Source organism: Neoarius graeffei, chromosome 18, assembly GCF_027579695.1.
Source record: "Neoarius graeffei isolate fNeoGra1 chromosome 18, fNeoGra1.pri, whole genome shotgun sequence".
NCBI classification, from domain to species: domain Eukaryota; kingdom Metazoa; phylum Chordata; class Actinopteri; order Siluriformes; family Ariidae; genus Neoarius; species Neoarius graeffei.
The window spans coordinates 61039085-61061980 of NC_083586.1; the positions used below are offsets into that span (position 1 = coordinate 61039085).

Here is a 22896-nt window from a genome sequence, read left to right on the forward strand (position 1 = left end):
CATCATCAGTTTTTCTTTGGCTAATCAGACACAAGGTACGCCACCACTCTTGCTGGAGCGGTTGGGGGTTAGGTGCCTTGCTCAAGGGCACTTAAGTCAATCCTGCTAGTCTGGGGAATCGAACCAGCAACCTTTTGGTCCCAAAGCTGTTTCTCTAACCATTAGGCCATGACGGCTCATTACTGGACCTCAAGGTAACTATATGGATTTTTTTAGGACCAGAACGGTACACATATGGTCCCAATCAGTATATAAAGGGTACCGCCCCAGTGACAAGACATTGTGATTGTTGTAATTTTTTCTAGTTTATTTATTTAGCTCTTAGAGCTAAACTACCTTTCAGATTTTTCAAGTGTAGGTCATAAAAAGAATTTTCCCGACACCTAATTATTTTTGTTTAGTGGACCGAAAGCTACTGAATTTGAATCACAGACTTCCAATTGTTGTTTTTTTTTTTAAATAGAACAATAGGTCATTTGCAGGAGTCGGTCACGTGTCAATTTTTCCCACAGCAACAAGCCCGTGGTGGGCAAGCTAACTTGACGTTCCTTGACAACCATAAGAGTTTGACTGACGATGTGAAGCAATCCATTTCTACAGTAGCTGTTTTTACCTTTTTCTACTGTCTTTTTTTACCAGAATTTTTGTGTGTACTTGGAAAAAGTTTGTGGTTTTAACTTCTGTCATAAGTTAAAGGAATCATTGGCTGTAAAAGAGAGTTTTTTGGACTCAAGTTGGTCACCGCCGAAAGTGCAGGATCTCATGGTCAAAAAACCTGGACAGGGTGCAAACTACAGTAAGCGAATGATAAAGGTAGAAAAGGAGAAATGATAAGTTATAAACATACCTGAGAAATCCACCATTTCGCACGTGAATTTCTTTTGGCAGCAACCAACTTGAGTCCAAAAAACTCTCTTTTACAGTCAATGATTCACTTTAACTTACGACAGAAGTTAAAACCACAAACTTTTTCCAAGTACACACGAAAATCTGGGTCAAAAAAGACAGTAGAAAAGGTAAAAACAGCTATTGTAGAAATGGATTGCTCCAAATCGCCAGTCAAACTCTTATGGTTGTCAAGGAATGTCAAGTTAGCTTGCCCACCACGAGCTTGTTGCTATGGGGAAAATTGACACGTGACCGATTCCTGCAAATGGCCTATTAATGACTTTAGTTATTTTTTCCTGCTTCACCATGACCCAATTCAAGATACTATGTCATGCATCACATCCCGTGGTGGGCTTTCCTCATTCGCGCAAGGCATTGTGGGATACAAACTTGAAACAGGAGAGAAAAATGGAGGACGCGAGTGTGTGAATGAAACGTGAAAGACTGACTACAGTAATGGAAAGCGAGAAGAAAAGACGTTATGTTATATACAAAGGAAAGGCAGGAAATATCTCATCTCATTATCTCTAGCCGCTTTATCCTGTTCTACAGGGTCGCAGGCAAGCTGGAGCCTATCCCAGCTGACTACGGGCGAAAGGCGGGGTACACCCTGGACAAGTCGCCAGGTCATCACAGGGCTGACACATAGACACAGACAACCATTCACACTCACATTCACACCTACGCTCAATTTAGAGTCACCAGTTAACCTAACCTGCATGTCTTTGGACTGTGGGGGAAACCGGAGCACCCGGAGAAAACCCACGCGGACACGGAGAGAACATGCAAACTCCACACAGAAAGACCCTCGCCGGCCCCGGGGCTCGAACCCGGACCTTCTTGCTGTGAGGCGACAGCGCTAACCACTACACCACCATGCCACCTGCAGGAAATATCAAATTAATACTCGTAAATACCGGTGGTCAGCGAGCACCTCGGTGTGATCAGCTGTTCATTTAGCGACAGAAAGCTTGAACTGTCAAAGGTCAAAGGTAAACCTGCACATGCGCACACACACACACGTACTTCCTCTGTCTGCACGAAGCGAGCGATTTCATGCACATTATTTGCTTTAATCCCCTCAAATTAAATAACTTCCCAGCCACAGAATGGCCTGATATTTTGAGAGATATTACAGAAATGAACATATATCACAATGACCACATTTCAGAAGGGAACTAAATTTTTCTGAAATCGAAAGGCCATCTAGCTTTAATTATAGCATACGTAATCCTATCACTGGAGGCCTAGTGGTATAATAATAAATAAATCATGTACTTTACAAGCAGAATGTTAACAATAGTATGAAATGCGAATGAAATATAATTAATAATTAAACACATCTAACAAAAGTGTTGTTTACCTAAAGGTACAATAGAATCAATATTTAATTTTCCAAGAGTGTATGTTTAAAAAAAAAAAAAAAAAAAAATGTCAGAATAGGGGCGGCACGGTGGTGAAGTGGTTAGCGCTGTCGCCTCACAGCAAGAAGGTCCGGGTTCGAGCCCCGTCGCCGGCGAGGGCCTTTCTGTGCGGAGTTTGCATGTTCTCCCCGTGTCCGCGTGGGTTTCCTCCGGGTGCTCCGGTTTCCCCCACAGTCCAAAGACATGCAGGTTAGGTTAACTGGTGACTCTAAATTGAGCGTAGGTGTGAATGTGAGTGTGAATGGTTGTCTGTGTCTCTGTGTCAGCCCTGTGATGACCTGGCGACTTGTCCAGGGTGTACCCCGCCTTTCGCTAGTCAGCTGGGATAGGCTCCAGCTTGCCTGCGACCCTGTAGAACAGGATAAAGCGGCTAGAGATAATGAGATGAGATGAGAAGTGTCAGAATAGAAAAAGAATATTAAATGTCAACCTGAATGGCTAAATGTCTGGACTATAAAAGGAAAAAAACAGACAATGGGCAGGATCTGGAAAGGAATTTGTTAGATATTTAAATAATAAATATATTATTAATGATCTAATACAGTACGTAAAATGTGTTATTTGTGCGTAAATTTAATTGTAATATAAACAAGAGACATTTAGGGGAGAAGAAAAAAATGTTTATTCATGAAGGCGATGATGATGTGTTTTGTCAGGTGTCTGAGGGTGGGCGGTGCGTTTGTAACCAATAGAGACGCACTTCCGGAAACAGCCGCTCGTGCGCACGCGCTGATTGGCTAAGACGCGTGTCGCTGTCTCACCAGGCTCCGCCTCTATCCGGAAGTTGTTGGTCAGGAGACTTGTTTAGTTTGAGGAGCTTGTTCTGCGCGGCGCTTTCATTGATTAAAACTTTTTCGTCTCTTCTCTCCCTCATGGATGAAACGAGTCCGCTCGTGTCTCCTCTGCGCGACTCCGCCGACTTCGGAGCGTTCTCCGGTGAGCCGGCGAGTCCCCGGGGCGGATTTGGCGGTGCGCCGGGCACGGTGATCCGCGTCCCGGCGGGGAGTCCTGGGCGCAGCCGGGAGAGGCAGCCGTTGCTGGAGCGCGACCGGAACCGGGGTGGATCTCCGCGGGGGCTGCACAGAAACGAGTTCCCGGAGGATCCCGAGTTCAGGGAGATCATCCGCAAGGCGGAGAGAGCCATCGAGGACGGGATCTACCCCGAGCGGATCTACCAGGGCTCCAGCGGGAGCTACTTCGTCAAAGACTCGCACGGGGTGAGGAGTTCAGAAGCGCAAACACAAACAATCGTTCAGCCTTAAACTGTTACACTAATCACTTCCGGGTAAGCGCTCTCTCTTTTTTTTTTTTTTTTTCCTCCAGTTTAACAGGGTGCTGCATCACCGCAGCAGTGACGTCACACAAGGCCCCGGAAGTACCAACTTTTACCACAAACAAAAATATGCTAGTAATTTTAAAACGTAATGCACTGTATTCCGTAGTTTGTTTTTGTTTTTTTGTTTTTTCTCCTTGGAAACACGCTGTGTCATTACGAATCTCTAAGTGCATTGTGGGTAATCTGTACTCCCTCCTACGTCATCTGGGTTTATTATTTTGTTTACTTTTGGTCTCCAGTGAACTACAAGCAGGAGCAGTGTAAATAAATACACAGCTTAAAGATCTTTAAGGTACACTTATATATCAGGGCTCTCAGGAATGGGGGTCTTTCATTAATTATCTCATCTCATTATCTGTAGCCGCTTTATCCTTCTACAGGGTCGCAGGCGAGCTGGAGCCTATCCCAGCTGACTACGGGCGAAAGGCGGGGTTCACCCTGGACAAGTCGCCAGGTCATCACAGGGCTGACACATAGACACAGACAACCATTCACACTCACATTCACACCTACGCTCAATTTAGAGTCACCAGTTAACCTAACCTGCATGTCTTTGGACTGTGGGGGAAACCGGAGCACCCGGAGGAAACCCACGCGGACACGGGGAGAACATGCAAACTCCGCACAGAAAGGCCCTCGCCGGCCACGGGGCTCGAACCCGGACCTTCTTGCTGTGAGGCGATAGCGCTAACCACTACACCACCGTGCCGGCCATTCTTTAATTATATTAATAATATTATTATTATTAGTGTTGTTGTTATTAATAACTGCTCAGACTTGCAGAAGAAAGGATAACACACGGCACTGACAACTCAACCAAATACAAAGTCTTTATTCAATTTCCGTGTATTGAATAAATGTGTGTGTGTGTGTGTGTGTGTGAGAGAGAGAGAGAGATTATGACTGGTGTTGTTTATTGTAAGTGTTTGTTGCCTTTTTGGAGTCCTTCGTCATTTGTGTTGTTGGCTCCCACTTAAAACAGTTCGGCTCAAGTCCAGCCATTTTCAGGGTCATGATAGAGGCCAATGTCCCGTCCAGGGACGAGCTGTTTCGGGTTGAAGTTTTGTTCAGACTGACCATTGAAAATACCCTCTCGGTGTCAGCATTTGAATGAGGAAGCACCAAAACCAAGGTTGTGATCTTCGATAGCCTCCCAAATTGGTTCAAGCCAGTCGCCTTTGAAAAAGGAACCAAGGGCCTCGATTACTTAAATGTTTTCCTTTTATCTTAATAATGAGCAAGTCATGTTGTGTGCAAAAAATTTCTTACTTTGTTCTTTTTTGAGGACATTCTTCCCCAAAACTCCTCAATGTCAAAAGATGTTGGGTTCTGTAATCTGTAATAGTTGGACTTTCCTCTTCCCTATATCTTCCCCTGGAGTCACGCAGTTTCTATATTATGAACAATAAAAATTTAATCTTTCACAAACAGCTCTTTCATAACTGCTGACAAATTAAAAAGAAAAACTTCACTCTTACATGCTGCTTTAAACACACGTTAGTGTCGCTGTTATTATTACTGACCAGCGTCTGTTATTGCCTGTGAACAAGTGGAGCTGCTCGCCAGGGGATCATTTAAACAGGTGCAATACAGCTCAGCTCCTGTCAAACCTGACCATGTCCATGCTGATTATCTGGGCAACATTCTCTCACAGCAGGCAAGCTGTCATTTCTTGTGTCAAGCAAGTTGTGAATTTGCTGTAACATTAAAACAGGATATGCCTTCCTCTGGTCTCTGTGCTGCTCGGAGCTCATCCTCACGGTGTCCACTGAACAAAACTTTCAGAAGATGGTTGTAGCAGAATCATGTGAACAATTCCTGGGATAACAATGCTTTTTTCATTGGTTGTTGCGTTATCGACCCAGATACAATAGTGCTTCTGATTGGCTATTGTGTAGCCCCGCCCTTTTCCTTTTTTTGATTGGCTGGTAAGTGGCAGGCTCGACTCATGGGAGACGCGTTTGTTTCCTGCCGTTTCCATAACGATAGCGGCGCGCCAGAGAAATTTATATTATAATTTTTTTTCAGCGTGAGAAATACAATGTGTGGCTGGAGTGCGTGACAAAAGACCGAAAAGCGTGACTGTCACGCTCAATGCGTGAGACTTGAGAGATATATATATATACACACACACACACGGCCAGAGGACTGGGGGAGTCATTTTTGTTTTGTGGGCGGGGCTATAATCAGCTTTGCTCTTACCTTGTCCAGGTCTTCAGTCATCAGGTGACAACTCACATTTTTTTGCGTTCATTCAGTGCAGTTAACAAGCGGCGATGCCATCTGTTGCAATCTAATGCTAGTCTTGCACCATCCAAGATGTTGCAATCGTCACCCAAGAGAAGCCGGAGATCTTGTTCTAAGATCTTCAGCAGGGATAGCCTGGGATCCCCCACGCGTCAAGACCCATGAGTGGGCCTGGCGAGACCCATGAGTGGGCCTGGCGAGACCAATGAGTGGGCAACCAGTATGAGTGGGCCTGGCGAGACCAATGAGTGGGCAACCAGTATGGCCCAATCCCAATTCTAATTTCTCCCCCTTCCCCTTGGCCCTTTCCCTTGAAACTGAGCTACAAGGGATAGGGCTTGAAATTCAACCCTTACGTATTGGGATAGCCCTTCAACGATCGCATACGTCATCGCGTACCTCCGTCAGCGTTTACTTTAGCAAAACGCGACCAAATGCGTCATTGGCTGCGACCAGCCGCTACAGTCAGAGCCAGAACCAGAAATCTCTGCTGGCAGGGTGTGATTTGTTAACTAACACCACTGAATGGGATATCTTTGGCGCTTCGCGCACCACATCCGACAGAATGAGGTGTCAGAACACTCATGTAAACAATAAAAGCGAGAATAACAGAACAAAACGTACGCAGTAAAGCAACCGAAAACAATACTCACTCCCAAAGCTTTTTAGCAGCAGCTTGGATTTCAGAAATCGCTGCTCATTCTCAGCTCGAAAGCGAATCAAGCGGCGTGTTTCCTCTGGATAACAACTTAAAACACGTAAATAATGGAGAAAATACATTTATGACAATCTTTCGCCATGGGAGCCGCCATCTTTCTGAAATCCGCATGAAATCTCGCTGAAATCCGCATGGCATTGTGGGAAATCACTCAAACCCCTTCGTTCGGAGTCAGCTCCAGGAAAATCTCCGTTTGGAGGGGTACAGAAGCCCTACCCCTTCCCCTACCCCTCCGCGTTAACTGGGATTGGGATACCCCTACCCCTTCACGTGAACGCGCAAAATGGAGGGGAAGGGCCAAGGGGTTGGTCCAAGGGGTGAAATGGGATTCGGCCTATGAGTGGGCCTGGCGAGACCCATGAGTGGGCAACCAGTATGAGCGGGCCTGGCGAGACCCATGAGTGGGCAACCAGTATGAGCGGGCCTGGCGAGACCCATGAGTGGGCAACCAGTATGAGCGGGCCTGGCGAGACCCATGAGTGGGCAACCAGTATGAGCGGGCCTGGCGAGACCCATGAGTGGGCAACCAGTATGAGCGGGCCTGGCGAGACCCATGAGTGGGCAACCAGTATGAGCGGGCCTGGCGAGACCCATGAGTGGGCAACCAGTATGAGCGGGCCTGGCGAGACCCATGAGTGGGCAACCAGTATGAGCGGGCCTGGCGAGACCCATGAGTGGGCAACCAGTATGAGCGGGCCTGGCGAGACCCATGAGTGGGCAACCAGTATGAGCGGGCCTGGCGAGACCCATGAGTGGGCAACCAGTATGAGCGGGCCTGGCGAGACCCATGAGTGGGCAACCAGTATGAGCGGGCCTGGCGAGACCCATGAGTGGGCAACCAGTATGAGCGGGCCTGGCGAGACCCATGAGTGGGCAACCAGTATGAGTGGGCCTGGCGAGACCCATGAGTGGGCCTGGCGAGACCCATGAGTGGGCAACCAGTATGAGTGGGCCTGGCGAGACCAATGAGTGGGCAACCAGTATGAGTGGGCAACCAGTATGAGTGGGCAACCAGTATGAGTGGGCAACCAGTATGAGTGGGCCTGGCGAGACCCATGAGTGGGCAACCAGTTTGCTCTTTAACTGTACAGAATTCTCTGACCTGTGGACTTCTGCAGCGTTCCGGATGCTACTGTTACTCACTCGAGCTGATCAGCAAAATGGTAACTCTTACGTTAATCTGTTTCTTGGTTATTATTGTTGTTGTTGTTGTTGTTGTTTTTAAGATGTGTGACTTGTAATGCGAAAACTGGTACTGCATGGGCTCATTTGCGTACTGGATCCTGATTGGTTGTCGTGTTTTATGATGCAGTAACATGTCTGTTACAAGGTCAGAATGAGCTCAGCTTTTGTGAGGAGGTTTTTAGGTTTGTGTGTGAGAGAGCGAGAGCGCAAGACTTAACCCCTTTTTTTTTTCCTCCTCCATTTGTTCATGTATTAATCAGTATAAAACTGCACGTTTATGGAGCCTGGACCTGATACTGCTGTAGATTTGTTCCTCCATGAAGAGCCTCACTGTCACATGTTCAGTCTCTTCTAAAGACTTGAGCCTAAATCATATCCTAACATGACTTGGAGATCATCAGAACTGTCAGGCTGTGGTCTGGGTTTTTCCTCCGTACTCGACATCACCACGTTTCGCTCTGAGAGGAAGTCTGACGTGGCCCAGTTCTCCTTCTCTGTCCATTTCCAGAGCCGGAGCTGTAAATCCACACACAGCCCGTTAACTGGACACCTGAGGAATGTAAATCGGTGTCATGTGGAGCAGTTTGTTCTGTTCTGAGCTGTTTCAGCTTGAGAGGTGTGTCGTCACCTTTGAGTCCTGAGTCACCTTAAGCAAACAAACAAAGGAAGAGTGTTAATCCATTAGCTTTTATTGATCGGAGCCATTTCCTGATAAGCTGTCTTGTTTGACTTTTTTTTTTTTCACTTTTATTTTTCACTCCAGATCACTTGGGTTCAAGAACAGTTCTTCTGTTCAGTTCAAGGATTCATGTAACTGATGTTCTGGAACTCTCTGGAGTCGTTTTGTTCAGTTCTAGAACATGCAAGGTCAGATTCTGGAGCTCTCTAGAATGACTTATTGTTCAGTTTCGATGCTTATGTTGTGGAGGTTCTGGAACAGTCCGGAATTTTGTTCAGCTGTAGTAATTGTGCGATTGAAGTTCTGGAACTCTTCAGAACCCAATGAGGTGAAGGTTCTGGAAGTATCCAGAATGACTTTTTTTCAGTTCCACAGCTTTGGAGGATTCTTCAGAATTCGTTTGTTTGTCGTACTTGTTTTGTAGAGATGCTCAAAACTCCAGAGTTGTGTGGTTTTTTTTGTTTGTTTGTTTTGTTTTTTTTCCTCCCCCCGGTTTGAGAACTTGCATGGTGGATGTTCCGGACCTCTCTAGAAATTCTGGTGCTCTTTGGGATTCTGAATTGAGTTTTAGGAGTCATTTGGTGGAGGTTCTGGGACTGGATTATAGAATTATTTTGCTTGGTACTGAACCTCACATGCTGGAGGTTCTGGAACTGTCTGGAATTTCTGGAACTCTTCAGAGTTCTGACTTTAGGTCTCAGACTCTCATAGTGGAGGTTAGAATATTATTTTGTTGAGATCTAGAATTCATTAGGTAGAGATTCTGGAAATCCCAGGAATGATTTTAATTCCAGAACTCGGTTTCTAGACGTTTTGAAGCTCTTGAGGTTCTAAAGATTATGAACTTCTTGAACTCATTAGAATTCCATTGTTTGCTTCAAGTGCTGGTGTGGTGGAAAATCTGGAAATCTCTGGAATTTTGTTCAGCTGTAGAATTCACATGGTGGAAGTTCTGCAACTCTGCTTAATTCTTTTGTTCAATTCTAGAACTTTTTGGAGGTCTGGAACTCTTTAGAGTTTTGTCACTCAGTGCGTTTACATGCACATCCAAATCGAGCTACTGTCAGTAATCGAGCTAAGGGTCCCAGCAGGGTGCCAGAGAAATCCAACCCTACATGCACACAAGGAAATCGAGCTATTGTGTGAGGTGCATTGTGCACCCGAGCCACAGGTGGCGCTACATGCCCCATCGTGTTGGTACACTTCCGGTTGTCGTCATGAAGAAGAGCTATTCAAGAGTGTAAACAAAGTTATCAGTTCACGTTTCTGCTCACCATTTTCTCTTGTTCGTTCGTTCGTTCTCCGTGTTCCTCCTGACCTCTTCTGCTGCTCGCTACTACTACTGTTGTCATGCCGACCGAGGCTGTTGTGTTTCCCGCTTGTGGTCTCGTCACTAGTCACTTCCGGAAGGGGCAGTGCTGAAGTAAGTAGCTGGACTACGTAGCTCGATAGGGTTTACATGCACTAAGTAGCTCGGCTACAATCACATAATCTAGGTCGCGTAGCTCGATTACGAGAAATCTAGTTCGGTTCGATTTCAGCCGAGCTAAGGTGTTTCCATGGCATTTAGAACTTCGATTTCAGTCGAGCTACGGCAGAAATTCGATTTTCTTCATGTGCATGTAAACGCACTGACTCTCTCTGCTGGAGGTCCTGGACCTGTCTGGAATCATTTTGATGACTTCTCGAGCTAATAAGACGGAGAGTCTGGAAATCACATGGTGGAGGTTCTGGATCTCTTGAATTTCTTTTGGTCAGTTCTAGAGTTCATGAAGTCCATTGTTCAGGTCTAGAACTCTGCAGGACGGATCCATGAGCCTGTTTTAAAGGACGACGGCGCTGCGTGAGTTTGAGTTCTCCTGATTGGAGCCTAATTTGAGTCGTGATGCTTCAGTTAACCAAATTACATCTTTGATTCAAAAGGCTCTTGTGTGAGGTTCTGTGTTGGACTCGGGTGGATTGTTGTAATAGCTTAGCAGGGTGTGTGTGTGTGTGTGTGTGTGATCAGAGCACACTCCTGACCGTTCACTCACACTGCTAACCTCATTTACTCCCTAAATCTGATTTGTAGTCTGAGTGACCAAATCAGATTTGTGTGGACTGGAGTCACATGTGCTCCCGTGGCCACGCTGGTCGTCATGGTAACAGTGATGGGCAGGCAAGAGTAATGTAGAACATGGGATCTTTAAATATTATAATAGTTTTGGATGCCAGTGATGTGAAAATGCAGATCCTGTTAAATATGGACGTGTGTTTAACTGTTAAAGATCTGACCACAAACGCAGCAGGAATCTGGTTTGAAGCCTCCGATTAAAGCTGCAGAAAACCGTCGCTGCTCCAAACAGACACGAGGCGGCCAGTAAACGGGTAAACGTGCTGCTAAAAATGTATGTTGTACCAAAAAAGTGTAAGAGTGAACTGAGACGGAGCAGGAAGAGGAATCTGACCTAGAGATGTGTGTAAGGCGGAGCTGTCCCAGCCACTGTACTGACAGGCCGTCTGTGATTGGTCGAAATGTGTTATTGATCTGGCAACTGATTGGTGCCGTAGGGATCCGAACATACACACACACACACAGTCCAAGATGATTTACTGCCATCACAAATTCACTTCCTTATAGTTCAGTTTTAGCAGCTCTCTCTCTCTCTCGCTGTCTGTCTGTCTTTCTCTTTGTCTGTCTGTCTCTCTTTTTGGTGTCTCTCTTTCTCTGTGTGTGTGTGTCTCTCTCTCTCTGTCGGTCTCTGTCTGTCTGTGTCTCTCTCTCTTTCTGTGCCTCTGTCTGTCTGTCTCTCTCGCTCGCTGTCTGTCTCTCTCTCTCTCTCCCTCTCTCTCTGTTGAGTGGGAAAGGGATTTGATCTCTGTGAGGAATCGGGGTGTCATGTGGTCTTGACTAATCTAAACCGTGGTGTTGTAATTAGCTGCACTGAATCATAGAAAGATCCGGAGACCGTTTTCACTTGCGCTGTAGAGAAGTGTGGTGTGTGTGTGTGTGTGTGTTTTTCTGGAACCTGTTGCAATATTCACTTTGGGTTTTTCATATTTTCACAGTAGCGTGATGTGTCGCAGGCAACATCTGGTTAAATAAAGTGTCCTTGTCCAATCAGCTCCTAGTCAGTGTGATGATCAGAAATCCCGTCATCAGATGATCAGATCCTTTGTGGAAGTGATTAGATTAGAGCGATTACTGTCGGTTCCAGACACGCCCAGTTGTGTAAATGTGAGCCCTAAACCCCGCCCACTGGCTTGACTGACACTGCATCACCAGGGCTTACATCTGCTGGATTGTCTCGTTGGCCTTCAGCGTAAGGGATAATGAGCTCGGGTTGTTTCTCCTGATTGTGTGAAGGAGTAAATACGCTGCGCAGCCAAAAGTATGTGGACACCTGAAGATCACGTCCGTGTGTGTTTGTTGACCTTTTTATAGCTGGTTCCGTCTGATCAGAACCTGGTTTATTTGCCAGGAATGTTTTATATCCTTATACAAACTGCACGTGTCTGACACTCAACAGAGAAACACCAGGTCCAGGAAAAGTCCATGTGATTAGTCAGTGTGGTTAGTCGTTGTGTGATTATTCGTCGTGATCACGTGTGATTAGTTATTGTGTTTTAGTGTGTGTGTGTGTGTGTGTATGAGAGAGCAATTGGCGTGAATGTGTGATATTAGTTGACATGTTTGTGATTAGTCAATCTCTAATCGCATGTCGAGTGTACCCAAGTAGGAATCCTGAGTTGAGAAGTTGTTTTCTTAGGATCTCTAGAAATGGACTTGTAATTTTTTTTTTTTTTTATCATTACTTCAAATATATGGTTCCGCTGGGGATCGAACCCAGGACCTTCTGCATGTAAAGCAGACATGATGACCATTATACTATGGAACCAACTAATGATGCGGTAATAACCTGTATCTTATAGCTAATGTGTGTTTCAATGCCGTGTGTGTGTGTGTGGTGCAGAAGATCATCGGCGTGTTCAAGCCGAAGAACGAGGAACCGTACGGTCAGCTGAACCCCAAGTGGACCAAGTGGCTGCAGAAGCTGTGCTGCCCCTGCTGCTTCGGTCGAGACTGCCTCGTCCTCAACCAGGGATACCTGTCTGAGGCTGGAGCTAGCCTGGTGGACCAGAAACTGGAGCTCAACATCGTGCCAAGGACCAGGGTCAGACACACACACACACACACACACCAACTAGAAAGTGCATTCCCAAAAGAGAATGCAGTGTGTTGTGCAAGATACGGCAGAGCTTTGACATTTTGTGTGTGTGTGCGCACGCTCTTGTGAAACCAGAGCAAGGTAAATGGAACTAGGGCCTGCTGGGGTGGTTAAATGGTTTCCCTTTTCAGTCAGCATTCTCACTTCCTGTTGATGGCATCGGCTTAAACTCTCGCACACACACAGACATATTTTATCAAGTATCCTCTATACAGCATGCGTGCGCGCGCGCACACACCATCAGCAGAGATACAGGTGTGTGTGTTTATATCAAATACATGTGCGTGTGTCTCAGGTGGTGTACTTGTACACACACTTATTCACACTAATATGGCTGTGTGTTTCCCAGGTGGTGTATTTGGCGAGTGAGACGTTTAACTACAGTGCCATCGACAGGGTGAAGTCTCGGGGGAAGCGGCTCGCTCTGGAGAAAGTGCCAAAAGTGGGGCAGCGTTTCCACAGGATCGGCCTGCCGCCTAAGGTGAGCTCCGCCCCCCTCGGTAACACGCTCACCTGTTTGGCACTAGCTCGTCGTGTTTTAAGCTCCGCCTCCTGCATGTCTTGTATGATCAGCATTGATCTGCAGTTGTCTGGCTCCATCACTGCATCTTGTTCCGAGCACACAGCGCCTCCTGTCGGCCGGGAGAAAAGTCTGATCCGTGTTTAACGATCACTCTGACGGTGTTTCCGCTTCAGGTCGGCTCCTTCCAGCTCTTCGTAGACGGTTATAAAGATGCGGATTTCTGGCTGCGGCGGTTTGAAACCGAGCCGTTGCCTGAAAACAACAACCGTCAGCTCCAGCTCCAGTTCGAGAGGCTGGTGGTGCTGGATTACATCATCAGGAACACAGGTAACTACAGCAGCTGTATTGTAAGCCACGCCTCGCTCCAGCAGCTGTATTGTAAGCCACGCCTCGCTCCAGCAGCTGCATCACAGCTTTTTTTTTTTTACAGAAATGAAGGGATAATGGACACAAATGGGGAAATTAATGGACAAATAGGCGAATTAAATTTAAAATATTAGCCTTTTATTCATCAAGCCCGAAGCTGTTTCATGAAACCCTCAGATAAGGAAGAGAGTCTGGGTTTATGAACAACTCAAAATTTGAATATAATTTGCTCATCATTTACATGGCACACATTCTTCACACCAAATGCAGTTAAAGGCGAGTGTTCAGTGTCGCCTCCAGACTTGTACAGAATTTGTTCCAGTTATAAGCAATGCAGTCAAAACAGTACTGATGTTCAAACTGAACTGAATTGATCTGATTTATTTTTAGCAGTGTATTAATTACTGTTAATGACGTTAGTGACGGGACCATCATCAGATTTGTGTGCGCTCGTTTTCACAGACTTGATGACACATCATTGATGAATAAGAGTAGATGATTATTGTACTAAACCCTGTGTGTTGTCTGTAATCCTGCAGATCGAGGCAACGACAACTGGCTCATAAAGTACGACTGCCCCATGGACACATCAGGGAACAGGGTGCAGATTTTTACTTCTGTTTCATGTAGACGTTTTAAATGACATGCTTATGATATTGATGTAAATTTTAAATGAGTGTGTGTGTGTGTCCTGTAGGACAGTGACTGGGTGGTGGTGAAGGAACCTGTCATTAAAATAGCAGCCATTGACAACGGCCTGGCGTTTCCCCTTAAACACCCAGACTCCTGGAGAGCCTGTAAACCAATCAGCATTCACCACATGCATTACACAATGATTAATCACATACAGCCACGTTAACCAACCATACATCATCGCTGACTAATCACACAACGACTAATCACACACCCACATCAACAGTCACGTGTATCTAGCACTACGTTCACACTGCAAGGCTTAATGCTCAATTCCGATTTTTTTGTGAAATCCGATTTTTTTGTGAGGTCGTTCACATTAATCGTTTGAGTAGGGTGCGCACATCCAAAAACTCTTTGCAGGTGCCAGACAAAAATGTCAGACAATAAAAGAAAATAGGTCTGCACACTGCTGGATGCAGTGTGCAGACCTATTTTCTTTTATTGTCGTTCACATTAACAAATATATGCGACTTGTATGTGATCCTCAGTATGAACGAAAAGCGACCTAAAAGTGTTCCGCATGCGCATTGCAGGATACGACGACGTCACACGCAGTGAGCATGGCCAGCGTTTACGGAAGTAACCTAAAGTTTCCTGTGTATGACAGTAGCCAGCATGGAGTACCTGGCGATGATGCAGTTGTTGTTGCGACGGAGCCAGAACATGCACAATAGCCTGATGTTAAGGAGGAGGTTGAGAAGGAAGAGGGCAAGGGTTTTGGCTCAGGCGTTCTGCGGGGTAGTGACTGCAACCTCCGTTCAAAGCAACATCAAAGCCATGTTGTTGTAAGTTTTTTTTTTTTTTTTTTTTTTTTTTTTTTGAGAGACCCGCCGCCTACTTCAGCGCAGAATAGTGACGTTTGTGGCTTGTTGATGACGTGTAAGTCGGATGAATGCGACCTGGCGGTTCAGACTGAAGTCGCATATGAAAAGATCGGATAGGAATCGGAATTAGGACCACATATCCAAACGGCCTGGGTCGGATTTGAAAAAATCGGATCTGTGTCGTTCATATTGTCAATAAAAGATCGGATACAGGTCACATATGGGCGAAAAGATCGGATTTGAGTCACTTCAGCCTGCAGTGTGAACGTAGTGTATAACTAATCATACACATCCATGTTAACCAGCCACACATCAGCACTGACCAATCACACAATGACTAATCACACACCCATATTAACAGTCCTATATATGTACACTACCGTTCAAAAGTTTGGGGTCACCCAGACAATTTTGTGTTTTCCATGAAAAGTCACACTTTTATTTCCCACCATAAGTTGTAAAATGAATAGAAAATATAGTCGAGACATTTTTCTGGCCATTTTGAGCATTTAATCGACCCCACAAATGTGATGCTCCAGAAACTCAATCTGCTCAAAGGAAGGTCAGTTTTATAGCTTCTCTAAAGAGCTCAACTGTTTTCAGCTGTGCTAACATGATTGTACAAGGGTTTTCTAATCATCCATTAGCCTTCTGAGGCAATGAGCAAACACATTGTACCATTAGAACACTGGAGTGAGAGTTGCTGGAAATGGGCCTCTATACACCTATGGAGATATTGCACCAAAAACCAGACATTTGCAGCTAGAATAGTCATTTACCACATTAGCAATGTATAGAGTGGATTTCTGATTAGTTTAAAGTGATCTTCATTGAAAAGAACAGTGCTTTTCTTTCAAAAATAAGGACATTTCAAAGTGACCCCAAACTTTTGAACGGTAGTGTATATAACTAATGGCATATAGAGAGCATGCACGTGACGTCACGAGGTCACGTGATATTCATTATCCGCCATTTTGGACAGCATGGCCGCGCATAGAACTTAGACGAACCCGTTCTAATTATCAAGCGTGTGGGAGTAGATCTTTCGAGAATGGTTATATCTTGTTCAGCATTTGGTGTAATCTTCTAATTCAGTACTCCTAGTACATCTGTTAAGTTGATTTTTGGATTGAATGATAGCTGCATCCTTAGAAACTAGACAGTCTCTAATGTTTAAAATGGCTATGCCTAGCCCTACTACCCTGGCCTAGTCTATGACAATGTTTTATCTTTTTGGCTCATATATGCCTTTGAAAGGCCAATCCATAGTAGGGATGGCGAAAACTAAAAAAAAATCTTGACCGACCACCGAGCCTCATTAGCCGGTTAAAGTCGGTTAACCTATGAGTTTAAACAGGGATGCAAACGGCGGATGCGCCTTTTCACGGCTGAATCGTGCAGATCCGATTTTTTTTTTTTTTTTTTTTTTTAGGGGGGGGGGGGGGGGGGCGTTGGAGTGTCTGAATAATTTCATCAGAGTAAATTCTGTATTAAAATTACTAAATAAGCAAATGCCTTACAGTCCATGAAAAATAGAAAGTATGAGAAGAAAACAGTAAATCAGAAAGCTGCCCACGTTTTCGTGGAAGCTGCGCAAACGTGCGCAGCTTTCTGATTTCCTGTTTTTACATACATATTTACAACCCTGTCATTATCTGGAACTGAGTTTAGATTTCGAACATTCTTACGATAAAATGTCCTGCATAGTCTCTTTATGATAAACGTCTTAATGCCACTTACCCGTGAGGTTATCAAGTAGACATTCTTCTTCGGGAACTTCCAGAGGTATAGTTGGGATACCCATCCCGCAACAAAATATTTATAAGCTTCCAGGCTCTTGTAAGCTTTGAGGGCTTTGCCAGTGTAACACGATTAACGATTAACGAGAAAATTGTAAATGTCGTGGTAGGCCAGATCGGGCAAATCGCCGGCACCGCAGCTCCGAATTTCCCTGAACAAGGATTGCGGCAAGTTGTACGGATCTGCAATCCCCAACCTGGAACACTTTTCCACGTAACGCTGCCTCACATCACCTTCAAGATGCTGAACAAACTTAGACAAGTTATCGCGCGATGTAGATGGGGTATTTTCCGAATTTTCTTGGGGATTACTCCCTGGATCCATCACGCTCGCGCAAGGTAAACTATTCTGATGCCGTCCAATATGCCGGAGTGGACGGAGTACACACGTGCGGGTTACGTGACTGCACATCCTCTGTATGGAGACTAATCACACAGCGAGTGATCACATGCATTCATGCTAACCAACCATACATCAACACTGACTAATCACGTAACGACTACTCATTAACTGTCATAGATTGTCACACAGCGATCAATCACACATATATAATGACTAATCACCCAATAACTGATCACATCCAACCACAACGAATAATCACATACTGACTCCTCACACGATTCGTGTTTAACCAATTGTATGTATTCACAGCAACTAACCACCCAGACCTACCTCCTATATCTGTGATGACTAATCACACACATGTTGCATAATCACATGTTTGCACTAATGGGTCACATAACTAATTGCACATATCCATACTGACTAATCACACACAACCACGATGAATGAGCATATATTAACACAATGAACAGTCGCACAAACACACAGTGACTAATCACAGACACACGTAGACTAATGTGTATCTGTAGTGACTAATCACACATGTCTGTGATAACTAATCCCACTGTCATGTTGGTTGTTCACACAGACTAGTCACTTGGATCCACTTTGACTAATCCCACTCATCCATGTACAGTATTTGAAAGTCAGTTTTAGTTTATGCAGATTTTTCCCCCCATTACTTTCTGATACTTGATTTTTGACAGTTTTAATAAGTAGTTTTAATTAAATATAACGTTGCAATAAAAACACTCGCTGTTCAGTGCTACAGCACATCACAGAAGGTTCTGTCTGTTCGCTGTAGACCCGTTCTACTGGGCGTGGCTGGCTCAGGCCAAGGTGCCGTTCTCTCAGGAGATCAAAGAGCTCGTCCTGCCCAAACTGTCTGACCCCAACTTCATCAAGGACCTGGAGGAGGATCTGTATGAGCTCTTCAAGGTGAGACGACGACACACACACACAGGCTCCATGACCTCAGGTGCACTGAGACTGCTCTAATTTTATGCAAATTAGTTATGACACAATAAGGCAACAAATCCGAAGCTCTGGATTGGATCGTCTGGTTATGGGTTGCATGATGTCATTCGTTTCTCCACACCTGATCAGTCTGTACTGACGCAGATATACTTCACTTCCACCACGTGTACATCTGCACGCAGCTGGAGGATTAAACGTGGCGTCCACTAGGCGGCGCATGAAAGCCAAAACATCTGTCCATCTGGAGTCCGAGTTAGCGATCTGACGCACAGCGACGTCGGACGAACGCCATCTCTCTTTCTGCCGTTGTCATGATCTGCGTTTCAAATCAGATCCCTCACCGTGCATGCAAAAATATTTAGTGATCTAGAAAATCGAGAAGGCTGATGCTCAAAGCAGAGTTTTCAGTCGGTTCAAGAAGATTTTAAATTCAAATGCTGACTATAACAGAACATTTCGTGTTGATGTTTAATAAAAGTCTAGAATAAGGCACAAGTATGTGATGAGACACGATGCTGGTGTGTTTAATCAGTCGTGGACACGGGTGGGGGGGCATGGCGCACTGGGGGGCATGGCGCACAGGGACTGCGGGGTGCCGTGTGGCGTCCATTTTATACACGTAATTAAGGACAGATATAAACCACCTGAAGGCTCCAGACCGCTCACTGATTCACTTAAAATAATCAATAAATAAACAAAGAAACTAAAGTGTCACTGTTTGACAATCTGTTGCTTTTACCCACATTAACCCTGTGTGTGTGTGTGTGTGTGTGTGTGTGTGTGTTGCAGAAAGATCCAGGATTTGACAGAGGCCAGTTCAACAAACAGGTTTCAGTAATGAGAGGACAGGTCAGTGTCTCTCTCTCTCTCTCTCTCTCTCCTCCCAGATCTATCTATCTATCTATCTATCTATCTATCTATCTATCTATCTATCTATCTATTCCCAAACCCCTCTCTTTACCTATCTCTCTCTCCTCCCATCCCCCCTCTCTTTACCAATCCATCTCTCTCCTCCCATCCCCCCTCTCTTTACCAATCCATCTCTCTCCTCCCATCCCCCCTCTCTTTACCAATCCATCTCTCTCCTCCCATCCCCCCTCTCTTTACCAATCCATCTCTCTCTCCTCCCATCCCCCCTCTCTTTACCAATCCATCTCTCTCTCCTCCCATCCCCCCTCTCTTTACCAATCCATCTCTCTCTCTCCTCCCATCCCCCCTCTACCAATCCATCTCTCTCTCCTCCCATCCCCCCTCTCTTTACCAATCCATCTCTCTCCTCCCATCCCCCCTCTCTTTACCAATCCATCTCTCTCTCCTCCCATCCCCCCTCTCTTTACCAATCCATATCTCTCTCCTCCCATCCCCCTCTCTTTACCAATCCATCTCTCTCTCCTCCCATCCCCCTCTCTTTACCAATCCATCTCTCTCTCCTCCCATCCCCCTCTCTTTACCAATCCATCTCTCTCTCCTCCCATCCCCCTCTCTTTACCAATCCATCTCTCTCTCCTCCCATCCCCCTCTCTTTACCAATCCATCTCTCTCTCCTCCCATCCCCCTCTCTTTACCAATCCATCTCTCTCTCCTCCCATCCCCCTCTCTTTACCAATCCATCTCTCTCTCCTCCCATCCCCCTCTCTTTACCAATCCATCTCTCTCTCCTCCCATCCCCCTCTCTTTACCAATCCATCTCTCTCTCCTCCCATCCCCCTCTCTTTACCAATCCATCTCTCTCTCCTCCCATCCCCCTCTCTTTACCAATCCATCTCTCTCTCCTCCCATCCCCCTCTCTTTACCAATCCATCTCTCTCTCCTCCCATCCCCCCTCTCTTTACCAATCCATCTCTCTCTCCTCCCATCCCCCCTCTCTTTACCAATCCATCTCTCTCTCCTCCCATCCCCCCTCTCTTTACCAATCCATCTCTCTCTCCTCCCATCCCCCCTCTCTTTACCAATCCATCTCTCTCTCCTCCCATCCCCCCTCTCTTTACCAATCCATCTCTCTCTCCTCCCATCCCCCCTCTCTTTACCAATCCATCTCTGTCTCCTCCCATCCCCCTCTCTTTACCAATCCATCTCTCTCTCCTCCCATCCCCCTCTCTTTACCAATCCATCTCTCTCCTCCTCCCATCCCCCTTCTCTTTACCAGTCCGTCTCTCTCTCCTCCTCCCATCCCCCCTCTCTTTACCAATCCATCTCTCTCTCCTCCCATCCCCCCTCTCTTTACCAATCCATCTCTCTCTCCTCCCATCCCCTCTCTCTTTACCAGTCCATCTCTCTCTCTCTCTCTCCTCCCATCCCCTCTCTTTACCAATCCATCTCTCTCTCCTCCTCCCATCCCCCCTCTCTTTACCAGTCCATCTCTCTCTCTCCTCCCATCCCTCCTCTCTTTACCAGTCCATCTCTCTCTCCTCCCATCCCCCCTCTCTTTACCAGTCCATCTCTCTCTCCTCCCATCCCCTCTCTCTTTACCAGTCCATCTCTCTCTCTCCTCCCATCCCCTCTCTCTTTACCAATCCATCTCTCCTCCCATCCCCTCTCTCTTTACCAATCCATCTCTCCTCCCATCCCCTCTCTCTTTACCAATCCATCTCTCCTCCCATCCCCCCTCTCTTTACCAGTCCATCTCTCTCTCTCCTCCCATCCCTCCTCTCTTTACCAGTCCATCTCTCTCTCCTCCCATCCCCCCTCTCTTTACCAGTCCATCTCTCTCTCTCCTCCCATCCCCCCTCTCTTTACCAGTCCATCTCTCTCTCTCCTCCCATCCCTCCTCTCTTTACCAGTCCATCTCTCTCTCCTCCCATCCCTCCTCTCTTTACCAGTCCATCTCTCTCTCTCCTCCCATCCCCCCTCTCTTTACCAGTCCATCTCTCTCTCTCCTCCCATCCCCCCTCTCTTTACCAGTCCATCTCTCTCTCTCCTCCCATCCCCCCTCTCTTTACCAGTCCATCTCTCTCTCTCCTCCCATCCCTCCTCTCTTTACCAGTCCATCTCTCTCTCCTCCTCCCATCCCCCCTCTTTACCAGTCCATCTCTCTCTCTCCTCCTCCTCCCATCCCCCCTCTCTTTACCAGTCCGGCCATCTGTCTCTCTCCCTCCCTCCGTCTTTACCCACCTCTCTCTCATATATCTGTATAAAATCAGACCTCATCACTAAGCTGCTGTTTTATCCTATAAATAATCTGTATGTTGCTTTAATAAAAATCTGCTCAGAAAGGTCTTTAGAAGAGCGTTTCATCTTCCAGTCCCGAGTGGTGGTGTGTGTCCGTGTGAAACGTTTGGTTCTGTCTCTCAGATCCTGAACCTGATCCAGGCGCTGAAGGACGGTAAATCCCCCCTGCAGCTGGTGCAGATGCCCCCCGTGATCGTGGAGTCGGCTCGAGCACCGCAGCGCGCTAACAGCGACTCCTACACGCAGAGTTTCCAGAGCAGACGGCCGTTCTTCACATGGTGGTGATGCGCGGGGGCGGGGCTAACCCGAGACACGCTGCTCTTCCTCGCGAACTGAACAGAGACGGTACTGAGACGAGAGAAGCAGAGGACCGCTTCCTTTTAGCCTTTTTCCCCCCCCGAATCAAATCGGCGATTCCTGCTCTGTAAAGAGGAACTTTACCTTAATGAAGGTACACTGACCTGCTACACTGTTTGCACATGTACACACGCGTGCACGCAGACACACTTCGTTTTACCGCAATCACATCGCCGATGGACGTGCACGCAAACCTGCAGCGCGTTCATCCACGCGCTCTGTCGCCCCCTGGCTGTGTGGAGGATGAGCTGCATGTCCATCACCACTTCAACTGACAACAAAACGCCAAAACGCATCGCCCTCGAGCTTCTCTTGCCATTTCACACTTATTTATTATTTTTGTTTTAACATCTTTGCCAACTTCTGTTGGAATAATGCTGCGGCTTCTGCCTTCTGCCTCGCCTGTGTTTTATTTTACAATTTTTTTCCCCTACATCAGGCGTCCGAGGCTGTCCGAGTCTGACTGAGCATGTGCAGAAGCACGCCCTGTTGGTTTTGAAAAGCAGACACTTTAATGAAATGCATTAACTTCAGTGAGTCAAAAACACTGACCTGATAATGTCATGGCGATGCACTGTATACATTTGTATGTATTGTAATTTAGCAAGAAAATATAAGTTATAAATAACAGGACCAGGAAATGTTTCTGGAAGCTTTTTTTTTTTTTTTAATAGCGCACACATACATCACAAACTCACAGCTTAAATAATCACAAAATTACAACAACCAATACCATGCATGTAGTGGAGATGGATATAAACACCTTTTTGGTTTTTTTTTTTTTTTTAAATTATAAAATGAATAAATAAAAACAGGCAAAAATTAACTTGTGCTAAGGCATTATAGTACAGAGTGTTGCATTTATAAATTTCGGATCACGGCTGTGTTAATGATTTAGAAATGCTGGTTTTAAAATGGATCTCTTACTTTCCTAACAATACTACTTTAAAAATCAGATGTGTGGCGTATTTTCCAGACTCCAGAGTACAAGTTACATGGTAAATTTAATACAGATGTGGCTTTACGCCCCCTAGTGGTGTAGTGTAGTTTTTTTTTATCTTGTTCATGTTGCCACACTTCACTTTTTGTGTGTGTGTGTGTACGTACATGTACTGTATGTGAATGGTCTAAAACAGTATTGGATAAATTATGTAGCC

At 45.9% G+C, this 22896-nt stretch overlaps 1 protein-coding gene and 1 non-coding gene across 2 annotated transcripts; one reads left to right on the forward strand and one right to left on the reverse strand.

The window, feature by feature from the left end:
• The first annotated feature begins 3072 nt into the window (after positions 1 to 3072).
• On the forward strand, positions 3073 to 22380 carry pi4k2a (phosphatidylinositol 4-kinase type 2 alpha). Its single transcript, XM_060899148.1, has 9 exons — positions 3073 to 3529; positions 12431 to 12631; positions 13035 to 13166; positions 13382 to 13535; positions 14114 to 14175; positions 14272 to 14371; positions 18042 to 18175; positions 19004 to 19063; positions 21506 to 22380. Exons 1-9 carry the CDS (start codon positions 3185 to 3187, stop codon positions 21665 to 21667), a joined length of 1350 nt encoding a protein of 449 aa, XP_060755131.1. The 5' UTR covers positions 3073 to 3184; the 3' UTR covers positions 21668 to 22380.
• On the reverse strand, positions 12283 to 12355 carry trnav-uac (transfer RNA valine (anticodon UAC)). Its single transcript has one exon. It is a non-coding gene; the product is annotated as a tRNA-Val (tRNA).
• Positions 22381 to 22896: the final 516 nt, after the last annotated feature.

Excerpts from the sequence above, each read along its gene's own strand:
- pi4k2a (XM_060899148.1), top strand. The coding sequence starts at position 3,185 with ATGGATGAAACGAGTCCGCTCGTGTCTCCTCTGCGCGACTCCGCCGAC. Across the intron at positions 3,530-12,430 it reads TCGTCAAAGACTCGCACGGG|AAGATCATCGGCGTGTTCAA; the intron begins GTGAGGAGTTCA and ends TGTGTGGTGCAG. Across the intron at positions 14,372-18,041 it reads CCCAGACTCCTGGAGAGCCT|ACCCGTTCTACTGGGCGTGG; the intron begins GTAAACCAATCA and ends TGTTCGCTGTAG.